The following is a 24,137-nucleotide window of genomic DNA, read 5'->3' as shown; positions in this document are numbered from 1 at the left end:
TTGCTGTACAAAAGGATTCTAATACCTATCAATTTCAAACAATCCATGCCATCTATTGATACTCCTCCAGCCCCTTCATTACCGATTCTCATCATCCAAGATATTAACAATTCTCCCATCCTTTGAGTGAGCCGACTCAAAATATCTGTGACCTCCTACTGAGTAAAATCCTCAGTCATCTCCCTAAACATTGTGTTGCCCTGCCCTGGTTCTCCTGTTTTCACCTTAGTATTGAGTGTGCTTCTGTCTAAGAAGCCTCCCCCTCTAACACTGTTTCATTTTCCCCCTCTGATTGTGCTACATTTTCCTCTCCTCTCATGAACTCTCCTGACATTCATTACTATGGCAACTAGGCTGTGTGCGTTCATCCTTCGTTGCCGAAGAAGACCATGCTATCAGAGAAATAATGACATGGCTTGCACTTGACTGTGTTTTGAGTGAGGGAGGGCTGTGCAGGTCACCAGTCTCATTTCTCCTCCAGAGCCATCTGAATCCAGTGACCAGATATTCATCAGGATGACTGGAGATGACCCAGGATGAGGCAACTGTGGTTAAGTGACTAGCCCAAGGCTACACAGCTAGTGAGTGTCAAGTGTCTGAAGTGACATTTGAATTCAGGTCCTCTTGACCCCTGTACTAGTGCTCTATCCACTGCACCACCTAATTGCCAATGGCAACTAGGCTAGGTCTATACAAAAGTTGCTTGCTCTTTTAAAGGAGAGTCTGAATGCTGAGAATTCTCATGCAAACTAGTTAACTCTTTTTTTCATCTGAAATTTTTCCTTTGGAAGCTTGTCTCTGCTTTTACACATAATACTGTAATTTGTTAATAAAATCCAGCCTCTCCTATACATCCCTACTAGTTCTTTCCCTGGTTTTATTGGTATGCCTTGCAAACATCTTTGCAAATCTCTAGGTTTTTCCTCTTGTAACCTTGGTTCCCAGTTTTCACAGAGTCCAGTGCCATTGCTAGGGAGGAATAACATATATCTTCCTATCCTGGAATATCTGTTTCTTCCTCTAAAGCCTTTCTGTCTCCAAACTGCAACCCTGTTCATGACATCAAATATATTGCCAAGGCAATATTCACTTGCACTGACATTGACTATGAATATGGTGGTTTAGTTCTGAATCGCCAAGTATAACACACTTTCCATACAGAAGGCAGAAGAAAAACATTTATTCAGATACTAGAAAGCCAAATCCCAACACCAGAAAGCCAAATCCATTATAATAACCAAGAAGTCAATACACATTAGCAATGTAGGGGACAATGCCATTCTCAAGCCTTCTTCCCACCTGCCAGGGCCTTCCCACAAACAAACACTCACAATACTAGCTGTGCTTGCCTGTGTCCTATCTCCTCTGCCCTAACTGCTCTCACCAACTTCCTCCCAGCTCTGCTCTACCCCTTCTGTTCTACCCGTTCAGCAAGCTCCTCCCACTACATGTGATTTAGGCTTCCATGTGATTTAAGCAGGTCACATGGGCCTATTAATGGGTAGGAAAGATCTTCAAATTAAGCAAAAATATATTAACAATACACAGACTAGTAACTTATTAAAGATCAAAATCAGTAGCAAATCAGATTAAAAATTAGAAATTATGGTGCTTAATTTAGGAAACTTGAACCTGACCTATTTTAAAAAGCTAAAGATCTCAAAAAATGGGAATGAGATTAAAAAAAAAATCTATCAGCACAAACTAACATCATTTCTTAAGGATAAAAAGTTTAAATTCAGTTGAGGAAACCAAATGAACCTAAAATAACAAACTCTATCAACAAACTTTATCTATTTCTCTAAATGAGAAGATAATCAAAAGCAATACCATTTTAGAATAAAATTGTGTTTATCAAATTTTACAGACACTAACGGTAGAATATTACGAACAATAGTACCTTCTATAGCATTGAGATGTAGGAGCATAGCTTGGAGAGAGGTCCAACTGAACAAGACATTTTAAATGAAGACATTTAAGGATGAAAATGGAAACAGGAAAACAAACAGATAAAGAGTGGAAAAGCTCTCTCAAAACTTCAACACTGAAGTCTCTCCAGCACCTCTCCCCCATTAATGATACCATATTTGGGCTCTAAACATCACAGTCTCCAATGTGTTTCACAAAGAAATAGAAATAGCAGAAGAAAATATAGACAGGAAAAATACCTATACTAGACCATGTACACACAGAGAAGGTCAAAGCCAGAGGTAACAAAATCATGAAGGTGCTTAAGGATTGATTCTCAAATCATATGAAAGAGGGGAGGACACTAGTTATAGTAAAGCACTGTAACAAAAAAAAAAAAAAAAAAAAGCAACTCAGGATAAAAATTACTGATCCATATATGCTTACTTTCTTATTTCTATAAAATTTCGGTGAGAAAAATTTATACACACACTGTGAGTATTCTTGAAGATATGAGAAGAGAATAGGCAGTCATTTATAACTGATATTACAAAGCATATTACATCTTTATAGTAATAGACTAAAATGTGCTCAGAATATAAATTTATTGTTTGTTGACTACTAAAAAAAAGCTTTTGATTCAGTACACCAACTATCATCTTTTTAAAGGCTCTCTTCCAACAAGCATTTCCCATGCATGACAAAAATCAAGAATTCTTGAAATAAACATAAAGAGTTAACTCTTACTATAATCATCAAGTAAGATAACAGAAAAAGTAGATATAGAAGCAAAAATAAGAAAAAGTGAAGTAAAACTAAACATTAAGACCTTAAAATATCATATTATGCTCCACTGCCTATGTGCCAAGCCTTTAAATCTGCTAATGTCTATCTCCACAATAACTCTTGTATAGGCCTCCTTAAGTGTATGCACACAGCCAAAACACAAATTCAGGCCCAAATCTTCTTGGCTGGGATTCTTTCAAATAACTCCTTGGAATATGCTTGAGAACATATAAAAGTTACCAGATCATACCTATTAGTTATCTCTTTAATTGCATGTTAAAGTTATCTTTTTTAACATTATCTCTTTAACTATCAGTATCTTGGTCTAGGAGTCTACTCTCCTTGTAACTACATGATGTATTTAATAAGCTTTTTATATTATTTTTATACTATTAGATCTGACACTAAACACAACTCAGATTTGTTGCTTTTTTCTTCACAAAAGGGGTTTGAAACTTTCACAGAGAAAATGCAACTGCAGAGACCAAACTGAAGAGGGATTCCCTGTAAAATCTCTGTAGAACTGGTGATGCCTTCCAGAGGACCTTTTATGCCCTGTAATAAACTCCAGGACAATGCAGGGTCTCCTAAATAAAATTCACAATGACTAAACAGTGTTTAACCTAACTATCCTCACAAGAAAAACCAAGTACATTAAAAATGCTTACTATTCACACTATACTCAGGAAGAGAAACAAATCATAGAGTTGATCCATATGGATGGCTACTGAAGATGGATAATGAATTGGTCAAAAATTGAAGAGGGCTTGAAGCAATGGCTGGGTTGCCTGTGAAAAATCACAAAGTTCTTTTTATACACTAAGCTTTTGCCTAAAACTGAACCCCATCTTTCTAACTTCAATATTCTTTCAGAGGTGATGTTATTACATAATAAAGGCTCTGAAGAATGAAAGACAGTTCATCCAAAGGTGAAGAAAGTGACTTATAATAGGCATGAATCAGCTACAACAAGGAATTATGATAAAGCAACATAAAGGATATCATCAGATAGATGTATGGGCAGAAAATAAAAAAGGAGATAACTCAATACTCTATGGACAGGCCATGTTCTCAATTGGTACTAATTACTCAACTAGTATTTATTATTAACTACCTATCATGCACCAGGCACTATACAAGCTCTGGGGAATACCAAAAAAAGAAACTAAAAGACAGTCACTGCTCTCAAGAAGCTCACAGTTTAATGCAGAAGACAACATAAAAACAACTACATACAAACAAAATATATACAGGATAAGTTGGAGATAATAAACAAGGAAAAGGTACCAGCATTAAGAGAGACTGGGAAAGGCTTCTTGAAGAAGGTGGAACTTAAAACTAAAACTGAAGGAAACCAAAAAGCTCAGAGGCAGAGAAGAGGTAGGAGTTTCAGGCACCCAGGACAGCAAGGAAAATGTTCAGTCAGAACTTCCAACACTGAATGTCATGTTTGAGGAATGACAAGGAGGCTAGCGTCATTGAATCAAAGTGTACATGCCCAACCTGTGCTAGAGCATTCCAAGCGTGTATTGGTCTGATCAGCCACAGTCAGACACACTGAAACTTCACTTTACCATGGTGATGTCATTTTGTTCCTCTTTGAAAACGAAGGACAACAACCAACCAACAAGGAGAGATATAAGGAGCAATTAGACTGGACAGGTAGGAAAGAGGCCAGTTTATGGATGGTTTTATAAACCAAGGGATTTGATATTTAATCCTGAAGGCAAGTGGGAATCACTGGAATTGACTGAATACAGAGGTGATATGGTTGAAATTGTAATTTAGGAAGACCCACACCATGTCAAGAAACAAGGGAAAAGCATACGAAGGAGATACTAGATACAGAAAAGAATCATTCAGAATTAGGAGGTATAGATGGACTGCAATATGAACCACTGCTCATACATCCCCACCAATTAGATTACAAATCCACTCAAATATTGTGAAGCCAAGCAAAGTAGCATCTTTTTCTGTTTTTGTTTCAGTATAATCAAGAAGTATAATGCTTCTATTCGAATATAATTAAAAATCTTTCCTACCCACTGAGGAAAGCTTGATTCAGGAAGTTATTTTGTAGGAGGGTCACAAGTACCTTTTGTTTTTTCTATTGAGGCACTGGGTCAGAGGATCATGCCGTCTGGCTCTGAAAAGTGTATAAATACTCTGATGGTGAGGTTTTACTTTGGGGCTTACTGGCTGGAAGTGTTTGGCCAGATGAAGACTCTGGGAAGCCACTAAGGAGACTCCTGGTTTTGAAAACCCAGATGGTTCCCTCTCTGCTAAAGATGTATGTATGTTAATGGTCAGACATTTTGGAAGCATGTCTGTTGACTTTTGACTTCTCTGTATCTTCTCTGAAGTTCATGGTGCTGACTTTTCCCCTTAAATTAACTGAATGATACATGTGCTTGATTAAAGTGATTGTCAACCCCTCAAAAGTTGCCTTTCCTTTTAGAGAAATGAGGAAACTACCTCTACTAATACTAGTTAGAATTTTCTCTATTCTGAGAGTAAGAGATGGAAGGTGGAGGGGTGATGGATTAGCATCCTAGTAAGATGGCATTGAGTGTTTGGGGTTGGCTAGATGTAGTAAGCACTCAACAATTAGCAGTCCAACAGTGGAGGATGGGCAGTGCTACTGCAGGACTGGAAGCAAAAGGGCAAGGAAATGCATGTATACTTTAGAGTGTTTAAGCTCTCTCATTTTTTTTCCCTGTACCATGTTTTACTGTACATATCTCCTCAGCTTCATCCTTATCTCTTCAGGAAAGTCATTAAGTATCAGTGTGCATGAAGATTTCAATTGGAGCCTCAACAAATAATCTTTGTAGAATTTCTCTGTTTCTTTGTTCCTGAGCAATCAATGTTGCTGCATAAGCTGCAGATATTTTTAAGATGGGATTTTTGCAAATACTTATCATCAGAACTGTTATGCATGATAATCTAATAATCCATTATAGAATATTTCTTGTTACCTCTGGTTTTCCTATAAAACCCATTCTACCAAGCTAAATAGGCTGCAAGTTTCTTCTTTACTTTAATCTATAGGAAGGATGCCAAGGTTGAAATGATTTAGTTTCTGCAGAAATATGTCCACTACTGGTCACTGGACAGGGATGTCATATTTAGAGCATCAATAAACTTTAATGTGACTATTGGTATTCTTCACTGGCACTGTTACTGAAGAAGGATAAGAGGTCATATGAAGTTTGTTTGAAAAAAAAGTACAAGATACCCAATGAAACGAAGTTATCCTATGGGAATGTGAAGATTAAAATAGAAGGAGGGTTGGAGAGATGGAAAAAAATATATAAATATCATTAAAATGTTTTCTCCATTAAAGATAGTGGTAGCACCACATTCAAATCCTAACTTTACATACATGTAGGATGTGGCACATCCCAAATGAGATGAATTATAAGGGAGATAAAATGGCCCTAAAGAAAACAAAATGGGAAAGTCAGCCTAACTGGACTAAGTAAAGGTGACCAGTTCTAAAAGAGAGAAATGAGAGGGAATTTTAAAAGATATTCAAAGTACTCGAAGGAGAAAAATGTATCAATGGCATAGGGAAAAATTATGAACTCAAAACCAAAAAAAAGTGACCAAGAAAACATCAAAATTACTGATCTATAAATCTAGGTCATTTATACAAAATCTTTAAGAGTCATTTATACATTTATATACATTTATACATTCATCATTGATGAATATTGATGATATTCATCAAGGATATGCTTGATGAGAATAGTAGTATGAAACAAGGTTTTCACAAATGATATTCAACAATGGATCACATCTTTACAATTTCACAACTGACAAAAATATGTAAAGAATATAATACCCCACAAATTGTTATGAAAAAGTAGTTGTCTGATAGAATAAAATGCTGCTTTGCAGACCCTGTTTCAACAAGGTATCTCATTCATATGTTAAAATCATTCAAGATTCACTGGAAAAATATAACAATAGAAATAATTCTTTTCAACAACCCGCTGAAAATAAATATCAAGAATTAAAACAGAATGATGTTCACTAAAAATATTATCCACGATGATGGAGAAGATCCATCACAGAGTCCAAATAGAAGAGAAATCCAATTCCCTCTGGATGCTGAGTTTTCCAGATGACCTATTTATTAATAATAATGTGCTGATAGCATCAGGCTCCAAATGCTTCAGCGTCTCCTAGATAAGATCAGTAATCACTCAAAAGAATTTGATCTGACTATGTACAAAGAAAGTACCAATCAGAAGGAGAATGTCTATTGCTCAGCTTTTAACATGGATTTGGCTGGACAACCTACAGAGTTTGTCACTCAATATACGAGTCTTATTCAGACAGCAGAGAAGACAATAAGTAAGACCCAGAGTTGAACATAAAGAAGAAAATGGGCTGGATTGCCTTTAGGGTAATGCAAAGCTTCAATGACCCTCTAATTCCTATGAAAACAAAGACCTATCTTTTTAATACTAAACTTTTACCAGTTTTGATGGTCAGTGAAACACAACATAATAGTCTTCACAGAATTAATAATTACTATTACACAGGGAGCAATGGAAAGGAACATGTTTGTTGTGAGTAGGCTGTTGTTGTTTGTCCTTCATTCTCAAAGAGGACAATGACATTGGGAAGATATTGTCATGACTTGCAGGTGAATTGGATTTAAATGAGGAGGGACTATGCAAAGTCACCAGCCTCACGTTTTCCTCTGGATATTTGGATTGAGTGGCCAGATACAGACCAGGACAACTGGAGATGGGCCAGCAAGTAGGCTGGAACATACATTTAATGAATCACTTCAAAGAAATACAGGAGTAAATTATGTCATTGGAGAATTTGATGACATGAAGAGAAGACAGACTAGTTCAGTGTTTGTTAGGATAAGAAATGAGAGGTAGGAATTCTAATTGGTAGACTGGTACCCATAAATACGGCAAGGAAGGCCATTAATAGGATGCATGGTACCCCTGTGTTGAACAAGAGTCATAAAGGATGGGCAGGCATGGATGGACTGCAATAACTGCAACTTTCACCAGAAAGTTCAAATTTAGTCACAGATCCATTTCAGTATTTCTGTATGAAAATGGCCTGGAGAAAGTGGGAGAATTTTATAAATACCATACAAGAAGTCATGGGGGACAAAAATAAAATTCCATCTTTGGTTACTGGACATGTGATTTTAATTGTTTGGGCCATGTACCAACTCTTGGGATTTTCATGCAGTAGTTTGCCATTTCTTTCTCTAGTTCATTTATGGATGAGGAAAATGAAGCAAATAGGGTTAAGTGACTTGCCCAGGTTCACACAGCTATCTGTGGTCAGATCTAAACTCAGGATGATGAATTTTCCTGACTTTAGGCATAGCACCTAACTAACTGCCCATGTTGCTGGACACAGGAGCAAAATTATTGCAAAAAGTTTAACAATCATGTTTTGGAAAAATTAATATGTAATGACTTTCTAGATGGTTGCACATCAGTAATAAAAGTGACACTTCAGGATGTCTGTCAACACCAATTAAGGATGAAAAACTTTTTTTTAAGTACTGGTAAAATAGGAGGAGATAATTTAAAGATATCTTAGTAGATAAAAATCTCTGTTCAAAGTATTATTGAAGTATTATGTGATTTTTTTAATGTTTTATATTACTATGTCTTATTCCAATATTTACAGGTAAAAATATTTAAGAAACATGTTATATATTTTCTCTGCAGATACTTCTGAAAAATGAGACTACCACTCACTATTTGCTGGTCTTTGTATTTCCCACTGACGTACTTACTTTAAGAATTATTATTCATCATGGCAAGATTAAAGCACATAATTAAGCTGTGGTTGTAACTGTTTAGGCAAAAATGTCTCAGACCATGAAAATTTTCTGGAGATTTTTTTCTTGGGAGGCAGGAAGTATATATATATAACTTCTTATTCAGTAACAATAGCCTGGCTAATTTGGAAAATGCAAATATAGCAGCAAAATAATGTATTCTAGAGAAGTGAGAAACATTCTTATAATGAGAAAATTCTGGGTTTCAGCTTAACATTATCTGAAGTTTTGTTTTCAATAAAATTCAAATTTGTCTGTTTAGCAATAAAGCTATAAAAGAAAAAATAATCATAATTACCAATCTAAAATAATGTTTATATAGGCTTACAAATGCTTTTAATTTTTAAGAGAGATATAGAAGTGTATTAGTTAACATTAAAAAGGATTACTTTTATAAGCTTTAAAACAATTTTTACCTCGAATTGCTAGGGAGCTATGAGCATCACAGTATAATAATTATTATATTACTTGTTAAATAAAATTATAAATAATCTAAAGGGCCCTAATGGATTTTCATTTAAGTATCTTATTAGTAATTAAATAATGCATTTGTAAATCAGTCTAAAATATCAGTGAAAATAAATACATTTTAAAACCTTTACAAAAAATATGAAAAATGTTATTACTCTCCTAGGTCAATCCTAGAATCCAAAATTTTTAAAATTTTGGGGACAATTTTTTAATTTATTAAACAAATATAAACAGAACATGGACAAAGAGTTCTATTTCCCCACGTTTCACAATGAAAAAGAATTAAAAACCAGCCTGCCAATCTAACAAAACTGGTTTACAAAAAACTTAGGAGAAAAAATGAATACAACACAGTTTAATCTAAAAGGAATATACTTAAAGCCATTGAATATGAGAATAAGCACACAGGTGAAAAAAATGGCTTGGCTATCATTTTTTCTCTAAATTGATAGAAGCCATAGCGAGTAATGATTATAGGTAAGCGACATATGGCTTGTTGTTATAAACAAGGACTACTTACGTAATACCTTTGGTTCACTGATGACATACAGCCAACATCAGATGGTATTCTTTCCCCAGGAATGGACATGATTAAAGGCTCTAAAGTGACATCAGACAGATGGTGACTTCACCAAGCTGACTGTTAGAAGCAATTCTCAGATATATCTATCTGAATGGAGATGCCTCCTCCAGCATTTTAGTAGTACAGAACAGGGTACAAAGCCATCAAAAGAAAGTGGAACTACCCTGAACCTCCAAAGTGGAGATGCTGGTGTCTGGTAAACCTACAAATCTTCGAAGAACCATATTATAAGTTATGCCTAGCTTTAAAAAAAATAAAAACCACAGTAACAGTTATACCAAATGGCAATGTATAGGTGCCCACTGAAAAGCTGAACAGTTGGTTGGTTGGCTGAACAGTTAGAGAAATAGGGAATAAAGTTATTCAGAGGAAACACACAGTTGGATAAGACCAAAATTTTAGTTCATGTGGAAGGTAAGGTGAGAAGTGTAAATAACTGAAGAACACTGCCTTTGAAGTTTGCCTGAAAGAATATCTCGTCTTTTATAGTAGCAATGGTTGTCTAACCTCTACTAAAGTGAGATAGAGGCAGAAAAATCATTCAGGAAAGAATCTCTAATGAAGTAGTATCAAAGACAAATTATCATATTCTTTCTCTTTATATATTTCAATAAAGATTTCATTTGATATGAAATGTTGGTTTCTCAGTCTGATGTTCTCACATCAACAGATATATTAAAAAAATGGACTTCATAATATTAAGAACATAAAGGGCAGGTTTTCCTGAGACAGTCTACAGGGTGAAAATGCCCTAGTGTAGGTACAAAGAAGATATCAGGTTAGGTACAAATATATGTTAAGTCCTAAGTTTGGTTCACCTGAAAACTGAGGTAGAAGACAAATTAATAACTATTAGCTTTAAGCTTACTAACTTGACTTAAAGCTTCTGGGTAAAGTGATCTTTTAACAACATATAGGTACTTCTGTCTATTTTTAAGTGCAATGTTTTTTAAATAAGACTGACTTATAATCTATTTGGACCAGAAAGTGTTCTCCTCTCCTCTTTTGGTACAGACATATGATTTCATAATATTAATAGAATACTGTCCATTCCCAAATGGCAGATTGATAAAAGCCACCTCCTTTTCTCTGTGAGCCTTGACCAAATGTCTTGGGTCTCATTTGACAGTAGAGCAGAATAAGTAGCCACATGACATGTATGTGAGTATGTGAAATATTCTATAACATCCTATGATCTAGTAAATGTTATAACTCTTCAAATTCTTTAAGATTTTGAAACTCCAATTTTACCTGCCAACATAAATTTCTCAAAAAAAATAGAAAGTGCATGGAAAAATAAAACTACTTCAAAAATAACCATTCAGTTTTTAAAATAAGTAATTATTTGTTGATAAGAAAGTTGATGACATTTCCAACTAAAGTGAAAAAATATTCTCCAGCTCCTAGAGATGCAGATTAAAATGTAATGAGGATGATTATGCATTTAAATATAGGAAGATCAGCCATAAGGCTTCCAGATTAAAGAAATCTCATCACAGCAAAATGTATGCTATATATTAGGTTAATGTGGGAGCCTAGTACACTTTTGTATGATTAACAATGTTCTCCTAAATATATAGCTATACAGATTCCTCAAGAAGCTTGTAAAACAATCAAGTCAGCAAGCAGTTCTCAGCAGCTAAAACCAGTTGACTACAAATTAGAATTAACATAATCCTGTCACAATGTTATGAACAGTATGCTAAGCAGTCATGGATGAACCTCTTAAATAAGGTTCAGTATGAGATCAAATATCTCAAAATTTGCAGCTTTGGACATTTGCCCCAGAAGTCCCAGGAATCAACTGTACATAGGATGTGGAGATCTATAATGGATAGTAGAAACTACTAAACAGAAGAAAGACAGAATAAGTGAGAACAGTCTAGCTTACCCACCCACCCCCACCCAGGCTAGAGTGGATAATATTGAACTAAATTAGAGCTATCTGAAAATGGAATGGATTGGCTCATGAATTAATTCCTCATCATTAGAGGTTTTCAAGCAGAGGTTCAAAAGTTTTGGAAAGGATTTACTTACTGGGTAGGAATTTAGACTAGATTTCTTCTAAGGTTTCTGCTTTACTATAGAGGATCTTGATTCAAAAGAGAAACTGAAGAACATCTTCTGAAGTTATGGTCTGAGAAATCACAGAAAGGTCCAAAGAGTTCTAAGAAGTCTTTACCTCTAAAGGAAGCAAAGCTCCTGTCTACCTCAGGAAGATTAAGAAAATAACTGGAGTGAGGAAATAAATAAAAGCACAATCCAAGGATAAGCAGTAAGTCTATACTCCTCCGTCCAGGAGGACAAGTTCACTAGTCTTGCCCAGTAATTTCTCTACCTACCAGTCAAAAAAGCAGAGCTTTTTGTCATATGTAGTTTTAGGGAAGGAAGAATTATTGTTGCTATCCGGTACAATTGCTACTATCTCTGAAGGAGCCAACGAATCTGTAAATTCAAGTACTGCATAAGAAGGAAAGAAGGAACAGAGTATGAGAGAGAAATGTTTTTTCTAAGTAATTATCTTTTTTAGGTATACATTATTGCTGAATTGAATCAATAATTAAAATAAAGTCATCTTATAGAATTTCAAATGCAATCAACTCACTAAAAAGAAAAAAACAACTTCATTCTAACCAGGACAAATGTTTTAATAGTCTTTTATATTCTGCTTCTCCCATTTCCACCCTTTTCATAGCAAAAATGGAGAGCAAAGTTTCCCTTCCTGAGGACTTTTATCAAGTGGTTTACTGGATTTCATTCAACAAGTTGCCACAATTTTAACTCTGCTCAACCCATTAATGGCAATGAAATATTTCACATCTTTTGAATAGCTCCTCATATTACATAATATATTTTACTGGGAACAATGAATATTTCTAGACTATTTCACATAACTTTGAAATTATAAACATCATCCATCCTGACCAAAAGTGTTTTGAGACCAGAAAAAATTGGATTCTTTGGGTTCCACATCTTCTGTTTCTCACAATATTTCAAGGATCCTAACTATAACATACTAAGTATTCACAGAATGGCAGTAATAACTTCAGGTTCCTTGGCTTCTTTAACTGATTTAAAGAGGTATACATCTGAAAAAGAGAAGGATGGCTCCACTAATAATCATGGTAAACAAACACTCAATCTCTCATTTCCTATTACTGAGAGTCTGCCTTAAGTGTATCGGGAGCCCAAGGCTAAACAAAAAAAAAAATTCAAAATGGTAACCTCTTTATTATAAATGTCAATACCACAGGGACAGTTTTCTTGGTCTTTCTTTATATCCCCAGTGCTTAGCCTGGTACATAGTAGGTGCTTAATAAATTACTTGCTGACTTGAATACATGACTTCCAACACCCCTTTTAAGAATTATTTACACAGGTGTTAAATGGTACCAATTTTTGTAGCTTTCAGATTTTCCTTTGTTAGTTTTTAAATAATAAAGATACATTAAAAATTAATAAAAATACATGTTTTATAATGATATAAAATTAGTAAGGGATTACAATTGAGATTTAATTTCTTCTATGGTTTTCTTCCAATTTTCACTAGCAAATAAACAGATATTGGTGTTTAAAACTGATATACGAAATAAAAAAAAGGTTAAGCAGAGAAAATCTTGAAATATTTCAAGAAAGAGTAAAAACAATTATCAAAATTATAATGTAGCATGTTAGTGTTTCAACTATTGATGACTAAAATGTTCACCATAATTTTTCAAACCAATAACAGAAATAATACAGTAAGCTAGAAGGATGTGGAATAGTTGTTTAAAACAAACAAATAAAAAGTATTGCATGTTGAATAATCATACACAATGAATGCTGGCAATGAAGTAAAACCTTACCCAGATCTAGTCGTTTTGAATTCCACCTTGAGGATAGGTTTGCATGGTTCTGGTTTTTTCCCATCCTTTAATTGCTTTCCTAAAAGATATTGCCTTGTATTAAATTCTAAAGTATTCTACATGATAGTTTTTAAAATGAAAGTGAAATGTGATAAAATGTAATTGGATACATTTCAAAGTTATTTTGGAGGGGAGAAGAGAAAGACATACAATCTGTGTGCTTAAGAAACTAGTACTGAAAAAAATATGATTAGTAATCTTCATTTATCAACATATTTCCAGAAAGGGGGTGGGGCGGTGTCAGATCTCAATTTCTTAAGTATGGAAGAGAGCAGATTTTCAGGCCGACAAAATAGTTTCAATACATTTATAAGCATTTGGACTTTGACAAAAAACATTTCACATAAATGTTTTCTACTTGGCTTATAAAATAAGAGAATCAGAGTTGGGAGAGATAGCATAATCTAATCCAGCCCACACCCTAGCAAAAAACCCTTCTACAGCATTTCCAGTAAGGAGTCATCCAGCTTTTGGTTTAAAGTCCTCAAGTGAAAGGAAGTTTATTATTTTCTAAAATAGTTCATGTAACTTTTGGATGGATCACATTATTAGGAGTTTTTTCTTATATCAAATTAAAGTATGCATCAAATCCTATAAAAGGAACTATTAACTTGATGAAAATTTCATCCTTTTTATTATAGCTGAATTTCTACTTCTGGTTCAGAATTAAAAATTGTACTAAATAAACACTAGTATCCTTCTATCCTATAAACCTAACCGACCACTGAAAAGGGAAAAATAACCACAACTATTATTATAATTGTCAAGTTTAAACATGCTCCTTACATATATATACTCACAAAAGGAGGAAAAACAAAAGGAACATCTTTTAAGAGACATGATCTTGCCATAACTATTCTACTTATTGCCAGTCAAATCTCCAACTGCCTTTCAGATATTTCAAACTGGATGTCCTGAAGAAAACGGAATATGTAAAAAAAGTTGAATTTATTATCTTTTCCTCTAACTCCACTCCAAACATATCCCTGCATCATTATCTTCCCAGTCCCTTGGGCTCACAACCTTGGGAGTCACCTTGAACTCCTCACTATCATTCCCCATATATAATCTGTTAATGAGGCCTATCAACTTTAATATTCCTCCTTTTTTCTGACACTGCCACCACCCTGGTGAGGGCCCTCATCACTTCATCCTGGACTACATCAATATCCTGTTGATAGGTTTTCCTGCTTCAAGTCTATCCCCACTACCATATATCTTCTATTCAGTCACCAAAAGTATTTTTCTACATAAAGCAAAGTTTCAACTATGTCACACCCCATCCCACCTACAACTCAACAAACTTCAGGGACTCCCAATTGCATCTAAGAAAAAAATATAAATTCTGTTTAGTGTTCAAAACTTTCACAACTTAACCCTCTTCTACCTTTCCAACCTTCTTATACCCTGCCACATACTCTTAGATCCACAGACATTGGTCTCTTTGCCATTCCATGAACAAAGAACTCCATAGCTCAGCCTCAGGCATTTTTTCTGACAGTCCCTCAAGCTTGGAGGGCTCTCCCTCCTCATCTCAACCTACTGCCTTCACTGGCTTCCTTTAAGTCCCAACTAAAATATCACCTTTTACAAAAGGCCTACTCCAAACCCTCTAACTCGAGTGCCTTTCCTCTTACTTCTTAGTTATCCTGTATTTAGGCATGCTTGTTGTCTCTCCCATTAGTGTGTGAGCTCCTTGGGAACAGGGGCTATCTTTTGCTTCTTTTTTGAATTCCACAGTGCCTGGGACACAGTAGGCACTTAATTACTTACTGATTGTTTGGTTCCTAAACTTGATGCTGATACAGCCTAAAGAAGTCGCTAATTACAGAATTACGGAATGCCAGAGTAAGGTGGAAAAATCTTATAGATCACATAGTTCATGTTCTTTATTTTATCGATGAAGAAACTGAGGTCCAGAGAAATTAAACCCATTGCTCAGGACTTCTGACTCCACACCCAGTTTCTTTTCAATAAACATTTCTTCTTTCTATGAATCAATGAGCCTTGCTAAACTAACAAAACATTGTAAAATTAACTTTAAATGACAAAAAGAAAAGAATTTTTTCTTTTGTTAACTAGCACCTGGAAGCAGCTAGGTGGTTCAGTGGAGTGCAGGACCTGCGGATGGAAAGATTCAAATCCAACCTCAGCCACTTAGTAGTTGTGTGACCTAGGCAAGTCAATTAATCTTGTTTACCTCAATTCCTCATCTGTAAAATGAACTCGACAAGGAAACGGCAAACCAATCCAGCATCTTTGCCAAGAAAATCCCCAATGGGGTCACAAAGAGTTGGACACCACTGAAAAACAACTGAACAACAACAACAAAAGACCTGGAAAACCCCTTAAATGGATCTATTATCTCTTCATTATTGGTATTTCTTGTAATGAGGCAACATATCAGTGCCCCATCCAATCTATGTGACTTGTATCCATGTTGTCTAAGTTAATTGCAGGGGTTCCCACCAAAATTGTTACAGGTCTTCCTTGATTTCTCTTCACATCATGTGGCTACCAATAAAGCACAAAAGTTGTCCAACGATTATCTCTTTTTCTCAGTCATGTGACTACTCTGTCTTTTTTTTTGTGAACATATATTTGAAGGACATCCTTTATATCACTTTTGTTGAATAATTCCTTATTTGTAAAATGTTGCTGTTTCCTCCTGTCCATAATATGTCTTTCCAGTGTCCTCTTTCTAAACATTAATAGCCTATGACTTGAAGCTATATGGTGTCTTTTACAAAATTCTTTTTATGATGAACTTAACAAATATCAATAAAATAAGCATTTCTACATACAAAGAACAGTAAAAGGATTCTATACAAATTGAGGAATGTTACAGTTTTTTAAAGAGTACCTTAAATTAACACAATAGTGACAAAACTGCCCTGCACGTTTGTGTCTCTTACGTTTTCTTCAGTATATTAATGTTCTTTCCTCTTTGTTTTTATTTCTCACTACTCATTAACTTACTCCTTACCTCCTAAAATAAGCCCTCTAAAGGGCTTACTAAAGGTTAATCAAATAAAACAATTCAATATACTGATCATGTCTTGAAATTTATGTCTCCTTAGACAACTTTTATCATATAACTTTTTTGCTTAGAGTGAGATGACATTTCATCATTAGTCTTCTAAATTCATGATTGCCCATTGCATCATTTCTGTTATTTCTCTTTGAAGAATTTTGAATAATTTTGACATGTTCATGGGGACACATTTTGTTGGAATACAGTTAATAAAACTATGTTGTATAGCCATAGTAATGCACAGTTCATGTAGCTGTGGACTAGCTCAAATTCTAGAAAGCAATATATGCCCTCCAAATTATTAAACTCTGTACATTCTCTGACCCAGCTAGGCTAAATACTAGCGCTAGGCTTTTACTTCAAAAGAAATCAAATAAAGAGGAAACTGATTATTTTATACATATATAGATGTAAAAAAAAAAATATATATATATATATATATATATATATATATATATATATATATATATATATATATATATATACACACACATACATGCACACATACACACAAATAATTATATTATTTATGTTTGTAGTAGCTAAAAATTGAGAGGGACTCCAGGAAGAAAGGCATGAAGGGAAGAATGTCAGACAGGAAGGGGAGAGCATCAAAAAGGAAAAGGAAAAGGGCAGAGAAGAAGGGGAAGAGGGCAAGAAAGAAGGGAAAGAAAGGAATGAAGGAAACATGCAATTGTTAAACACTACGTATGTACTATTTTTTCCTTTTTGTTGTTATTGTTCAATGGGAGGAGGAAGAATGATAGATTATTGATGCATAAAAATGAATATATATGTATGTTTTTAAAAACTATGTTTTCCCCTACTGAATCAAAAGTTTTTTTAAAAAGTGATAAAAAGTAGACATGTGAATATGCAGTTATTATTCCTTTGGTTCTACCAGGTTCTACCAGGGAGATATAAATACAAAGAAAAACAAAAACACTGTCTATCCTCAAAGAGCTTACACATTAGTGGGTGAAGGTAACACACAAAAGAGGGTGAAGGGGTGGAAATCCAGAAAGTCAGGAACTGGTCAAGGAAGGGAATAAAGCAGGCAGATGTGGCTAGCCCCCTCACAAAATGGAAGCTCCTGAAGGAACTGAATTAAAGGAGGAAGGGAATGCCTTGAGAAGGAATATTTCAGAGTCAACAGGTCACAGGAGTGGTGAAATATTCTAGGGCAAAGGACTGAAGGGAATTCCAAGATGAAACAGCACTACAGGAATGATTTTGAAGGCATGAAAGTCAGGAGCAGGGCCAAGAGGGGAATATAAGGAATTGAAAACTAAGGAGTTCTCTTATTAGGAAATGGCTAAATGAATTATGATATGTGAAGATAATGCAATGTTACCACATCACAGACAATTGGTGAAATATATAGTTACCTAGGAAACAGAGAAGACTTTTATCAAATGATAACAAAATGAAATTTAAAAAAGTAAAATAAAAGGAGGAATTCTGTTTCCACAGGATTAAAACTCCTCTCAGCTTTGAGCGATAGCACAATGTAAGTCAGACGTGACTGATTCTAATAAAAGTTGCGATATAGCAGAACCAGGTTTTTGATAAGGTAAAACATCAGAAGCTTGTACACATGGTTAACGAGCTGTCTGAAGGGGAACCTCTCAAGGAGGAGAACATGAAGTGGGAGGTTCAGGACATTGCATCTTGCCAATGGAGAGCAAGGGGGACAATCTGAATTGGGGAAAGCATAAAAAAGGGTTGCATTTGTCTGAGCAAGAGTACTCTCCATTAGGGAAAGACCTAGTCACTAAGAACACAGAAGATTAGCCTAAAATAAAATGTGAACTTTTCTAGCTTCCCAGTGAGTATTGTTCTTTGTTGAAAGTGATCACATTTCTCACAATACAGAATAAAGTGAACAGAACTGGGAAACCAATTTATAAAATAATAACATTTAGAGAAAAACAACTTAGAACTCTAATCAATACAATGAGAACTTATATGTCCTGAAGAGAAAATGGCATGCCATTCACCTCCTTATACAAAGGTAATGAACTTAAAATGTAGAGAGAAAGATATACATTCTTGGGCATGGGCAATGTGGAAATTTGTTTTGCTAGACTATGAATATTCATAAGGACTTTGTTTTTATTTTATTTTCTTGTTGAAGTTCAGTGGGGGACTTTAGCTCTCCTAGAAGAATCTGACAAAACAAAAAAGTTGAACATCATAATATAAGATACTTAAGCTGTCATTCAAAAAAAGGGACAATTAAAAGATTCTAAATATCACTTCCAGGAGGAAAAAAATGCTAAACATCCAGGATGCAAACGTCAAGACGTGGTAGTTACATTTAAAAATTCCAATGGTAAAATGTTCTGCAAGTAACCAAGAGAAGATCTCCAAATGTAAAGGAAAGAAAATATGGATTTGGCACCCACCAAGAACTGCAGCAGGGAATGGAATAACAGTTCCGAAGAGCAAAGTAGCTCAAGGTGCCACCCAGGTTGACATATCCCACACATATGAATCCAACTATTAATTAAAAAAAAAAAAAGAAATGTTTGAAGCTTTTCTAGAAAAAAAAACCAAACAGACATGAACAAATCATTTGCTTCCCAAATACCCCAGGCAATAAAAATACAAAAAAAAGGTAAACAAATCCAGCAACCATGGACAATAAAATAACAGTAAGAACAGCAAGAGATTTCTTTCTAAAAAATAAACAAATAAATAAATAAACAAGGAGACAATGGCCAAAGCAAACAGAAGTGATAGAGAAGAAACAGGCCCAAAAATATCATCGACTAAATCTTACAACATTCTGCCCAGAGGTGAAACCATATTTTTGTAGGACTAAATTATAGAATAAGGTACATAAAAGGAGAGGAAAAAAAGAGAAATATAATGTATCCTAACTATTCAAATCAAAGGTTAGTAACGGAGGAATAAAAATTCCTGAATTCTCACTGAAAGAGGAAAGTCTATAGGAGAATAAATAAATAAGGAAGCAAATGGAAGAATTAAAACCAGGAAAAAGAAAGTGGGTTATTTAAGTGGTTAGAGGAAGCACCACTTATGAACACCCCCATAATGGATGAGAAATATTCTGTAAAAGTTTATTAAAACATTATTACAATGGGTATAATTTGCAGAGATTCAATGCTTGGAGAGAATATTTATCTCGTCCAAAGGGAAGGAGAATCAGGATTCTGGGGGGGCAACTGACACACAAAACAGTGGGAAAGCAAGGACTCAGTTATGGGTCTGTGAATAACAGAAGGCAAAAATTAAATCAACTATATACAATCAGGGTCACAGATTTCTACCATAAGGAAATATTCTCACTATCACCTGCAGAAAATGGCATTTCTAAAAGTGAGATACAACAGAAAACGGAGTTGGGGGTGGAGAGTGCGAAGAGAAAGGAAGCAAGACGTACAAGGCAAAAAGAGAAACTACTGAGAAGAATGAACCCAAAATAGATACTTTAGAAGATTTAATTATATTAGAAATACAGAGAGTAAATAAAGACTAAGTATAAAGGTTATGAATCAAAAAATAATAATCTAGAAGAAACAGAAAGTGAAGATAAATAATGAGGAGAATGAGTGGAAAAAAATCTTTTGAGAAGGGGAAGAAAATGAAAATTTAAAAACTAATGAATAAAACAAGCTGAACAGGAGAAGAGAAAGGATTTTGCTTGACCACTTAACTAAGAGGGGAAAAAAAAACGAAAAGAAAGAAAACAGAAACAAATAAGTTAAAAACTTCTAAACTTGGGAATAGGACTGCCTTAAAATAGATAAAGCTAAAGTGACAAAAGAGATACAGTAATGTCTTAACAGAGAAAGAGTGGAGAAATCTTAATTGGGGAGAAAAAAAACACTACTACAGAAAAATGGAGGAAAATATAAATCGAAATCTCATACGTTAATGTAAATATATTAAATAATCCAATAAAAGGAAAAAGAATGACAAATTTGATAAAAAAAACAAAACCTCACAATCTGCTGCTTACAAGAAACAAACCTAAAAGCCACAAGAATAAAAATGAGAGAAGTAAGGGAAAAATGTATTGAGGGTTAGGTAAATCCAAAAAACCAGAAGCTACAATCTTCTTATCATATAAAGAAAAAAAAACATAACTCACAAATAGAAAGAGATAAAGAAGGTGGTAACTATATTATGCCTAAAAGGAAGGAGAAGCAATAAATCAAAATGAATATCAAAATTACATGTTCCAAATATCCTGACATCTAAAGTCATAAAGAAAATTAACAGAACTATGAGAAGAAATTGACAGTTAAAATATAGTAGTGGCAGGAGATTGCAGTGTCCCTCTCAGTTTTGGATAGCTTCAACAGAAAGATAAAATAAAAGGAAAAATATAGAATTAAATAAATTGCTAGAGAAGCTAGAGCTAGAAGACACAAGGAATCTTCAAAAGAAGACTGCTAAAGAATACATATATTTCTAAGCAAGACATGAAACTGTTACAAAAACTGAGCATGTATTAGGGCACAGAAATATTACAAACAGATGTAAAAACACAGAAACAGTAAATATATCCTTTAGGAATAATCACTGATTATGGATGAATCATACCAATACAATAAAACTAACAATAATGACAAAAAAGATTACTATTTTTAATTATTTACCAATCAAATTATAAAAAGGATCCTTAACTGATCTCAAAACATAACAGCATTCATTTAGAAAAGTAAGGATCTAGACTATCAAAGAAAATATTAAAGGACAAATCAGAAAAAATGGAACTCAATACCTCAGTGTTCAATAAACCAGAAAATATAAGCAACTTAAGAAAGAATTCTTTCTTTGATTTTGAAAAAAAAAAACTGCTAGGGAAGCTGGAAAATGGCTTGGAAGAAACTGCACTCAGACCAATTCCTTATACCACCTTTCATAATAAATTCTAGATGATTCTGACCTTAAATATTAAAGAGTATTAAGATTAAAAAAACAGAAAATAAGCAGATCACATAGCACTCATAACTAAGGCTAGGAAAAATATTAAATAAACAAAAGACAGAGGTATAATTACAGAAGACAAATGACTGAAACTGAAAAATAAAATTAATGCAACTATGTTAAAAAAGAAAGTAGCTGAATGCAGGAACTTTTTCTATCAAAATTTCTCTGACAAGGTTTGGTATCTAAAATATATAATCCATTAACAGATATAACAATGAACAGATTGAACTAAAAGCCATTTCTCAACAGATAAAGGGTGAGAGATTATAAACAAAGAAGTCTCAAAAGTCTCAATATTAGAAGGGTTGTTGAAAGACAGGCATTCCAGAGTTTTGCTGATAGAGCTACAAATCAGTACCACCATTTTGGAAAAAAATTGGAATTACATAAATATAATTACTAAAATTTTGATATTCTTTGATTCAGATTCTATTATTAGGATTATATTTCAAGAAGATCATTGATAAAAAGAAAATTCCTATATACATTAAAATATTTATAAAGGCACTTTTTGTGATAACAAAGAATTACAAACAAAGGGAAACACCCTTAACTGGGGAATGGCGGGGTAGTATACAAATGTAATGGAATATTACTGAACTGTAAGAAATTACTTATGTGCTGAAATATTTAAAGATCCATATGAATTGAGGCAGTTGAGTACATACAGCCAAAGAAAAGAAACATACCAAAGAAAACTATGCTCAATGACTATAACAATGTAAATGGAAAGAACCACAAAACCAAAAAAGTCAAAAGTCAATATTTCAATACTAAACAAGCAAACCTGACTTGAAGAGATCTGAGAAAATACCCCTATACCTCTTCAGAGGTCAGAGGTCAATAAGTATGGTACAATCCATATATTCACATTTTTTTAATGTACTGAGTAGCTCCTCTCCCCCCCTTCCTCTCTCTGGCATCTTTAAAAAAAATTCAGTTTTTATACAGGAAGCGAGGTGGCACAGCAGATAGAAAACTGAGCTTGTGACAGGGAAAGACTTGAATCCAAATCCTGTCTCAGACTTGTAACAACTGTGTGACCTTAGGCAAATCATATAACCTGTTTGCCTCAGTTTCTTTATTAGCACCTATCTCACTGGATTGGTGTGAAAATCAAATGATACATAATATTTGCAAAGCACCAAGAGTCCTTGGCACACAGTAGGTGTTATATACATACTAGGTATTTTCATTATCATCATCATTATTATTACTATCATTATTACTATTATACTAGCTAGTACTATTATCATTGTTTGGCTCCCTGGAAGAGGTGGAGAAGGATAGAAGGGAAAATTAAAGTGATAGAAACCAATTTCAAAAACATCAACTGAAAAGTATTTTAAATGCTTTTATGACTATTTAAGAATAATGTGATTCTTAGTGTCTTTTGCTGCCACACTGACATTGTCACTACAGAAATAGAAGGGCCACAGAAAAGTAAGATGTTTAGTTTATTTTTCTTTATCCCAAGAATTGCCAGAGTCAAAGAATTCATCATGAAGTGGCCAGCCTACTGAAGATGATTCTCATCTCCAAATCTTAGGAAACTATCTCTGGGGAAAAGCCTAACATTAAAGCATTAAGATATGTATTCAAAAACTGCCTTGCTAAAAAACTCCTCTAAAGAAATGAAAAAAAAAAAGCTCAGAAGTTACTCTGAAATTATTGCTAATGGCAGCTACCACTTAATATAGTTAACTGTGCCACAAAATCTTTAGCACTGAAAAGTGATCCAAGTTAGGTTAAAAGTTACATTTAACTGATCATATCTCCATAAATAAATTCCTTTTTGCTTTTAACATAGAGAAAGTCCAAGTACAGCAGAAAAAGACAGATTCTGAATCCAAACACAGCTTGAAAATTACATTTTATCACTTTTTTCTTCACATCTGATTATTGAAATAAGTACTTTGCAATCTCTTGTATTCCCAAACAATCCATAACTTTTTAGAATGCCTGCCCACTATTCAAAGATTTCTAGAGTTTCTGTCTTCCATATACAGGATTCTAAAAAAATTATTTATTTAAATATATTATACTCAAAAGGAAACTAAGATATTTTAATACCTATTTTTAAAAAGAACACAAAGTATAAATGTAAGTTTAATAAAACGGTTCATAAAGAACTCTATTTATGAAAACAACACACTGAAAGAGTAAACCAAGAATTCTTACTCCAAAATGCTTCATCAAGTGACCCTGTGCTCCTAAAGAGTCTATTCAAGGAAGTACAATGACATGTTAAAAAAAAACAAAACAAAACCTGAAAACAATACAAAAAACTTAGTATGTGGTCTCAGAAACAACCTTTGTCTACTTTCTTAAGAGTATTCTATATAAAAAACACATCACCAAGACTTGGACAACTTGAACAATATCTGAACACTGAATGGTATCACAAAAAAAGGAAACTGATTTTAACTGACATTGAAGTCATTTTTCAATCACCTTTTTTTGTACCGCTGACTTCTTAAAGACAAGAGTTAATACAAAGATAAAAGGGAAAAAAGAAACAAGAAAAATAATATGGCATTCCATTAAGCAGCAAACCTTTGACTTACCAAGTACACAGACATGGCAGCTGAAGGCAATACTGCATTAGAACAGGAACTTATTTGTAAAATCTGATGTAGAAGGGCAGTAGAA

The 24,137-nt window shown here is 34.0% G+C and overlaps 1 protein-coding gene across 5 annotated transcripts in view; it reads right to left on the bottom strand.

The window, feature by feature from the left end:
• The window catches only part of STXBP5 (syntaxin binding protein 5), a 214,530-nt gene that overhangs the window by 95,901 nt on the left and 94,492 nt on the right, over positions 1 to 24,137 (bottom strand). For all 5 annotated transcript variants that reach the window (XM_072643665.1, XM_072643662.1, XM_072643661.1 and 2 more), the window contains exon 9: positions 13,427 to 13,505. In XM_072643665.1, coding sequence (XP_072499766.1) covers positions 13,427 to 13,505 — 79 coding nt within the window. The remainder of the gene's footprint in view (positions 1 to 13,426; positions 13,506 to 24,137) is intronic.

The sequence above is a fragment of the Notamacropus eugenii genome, chromosome 2 (genome assembly GCF_028372415.1).
Source record: "Notamacropus eugenii isolate mMacEug1 chromosome 2, mMacEug1.pri_v2, whole genome shotgun sequence".
Lineage (NCBI taxonomy): Eukaryota > Metazoa > Chordata > Mammalia > Diprotodontia > Macropodidae > Notamacropus > Notamacropus eugenii.
Note: the sequence above shows the minus strand (reverse complement) of the source record. Positions and strands in the feature narration are given on the sequence as shown.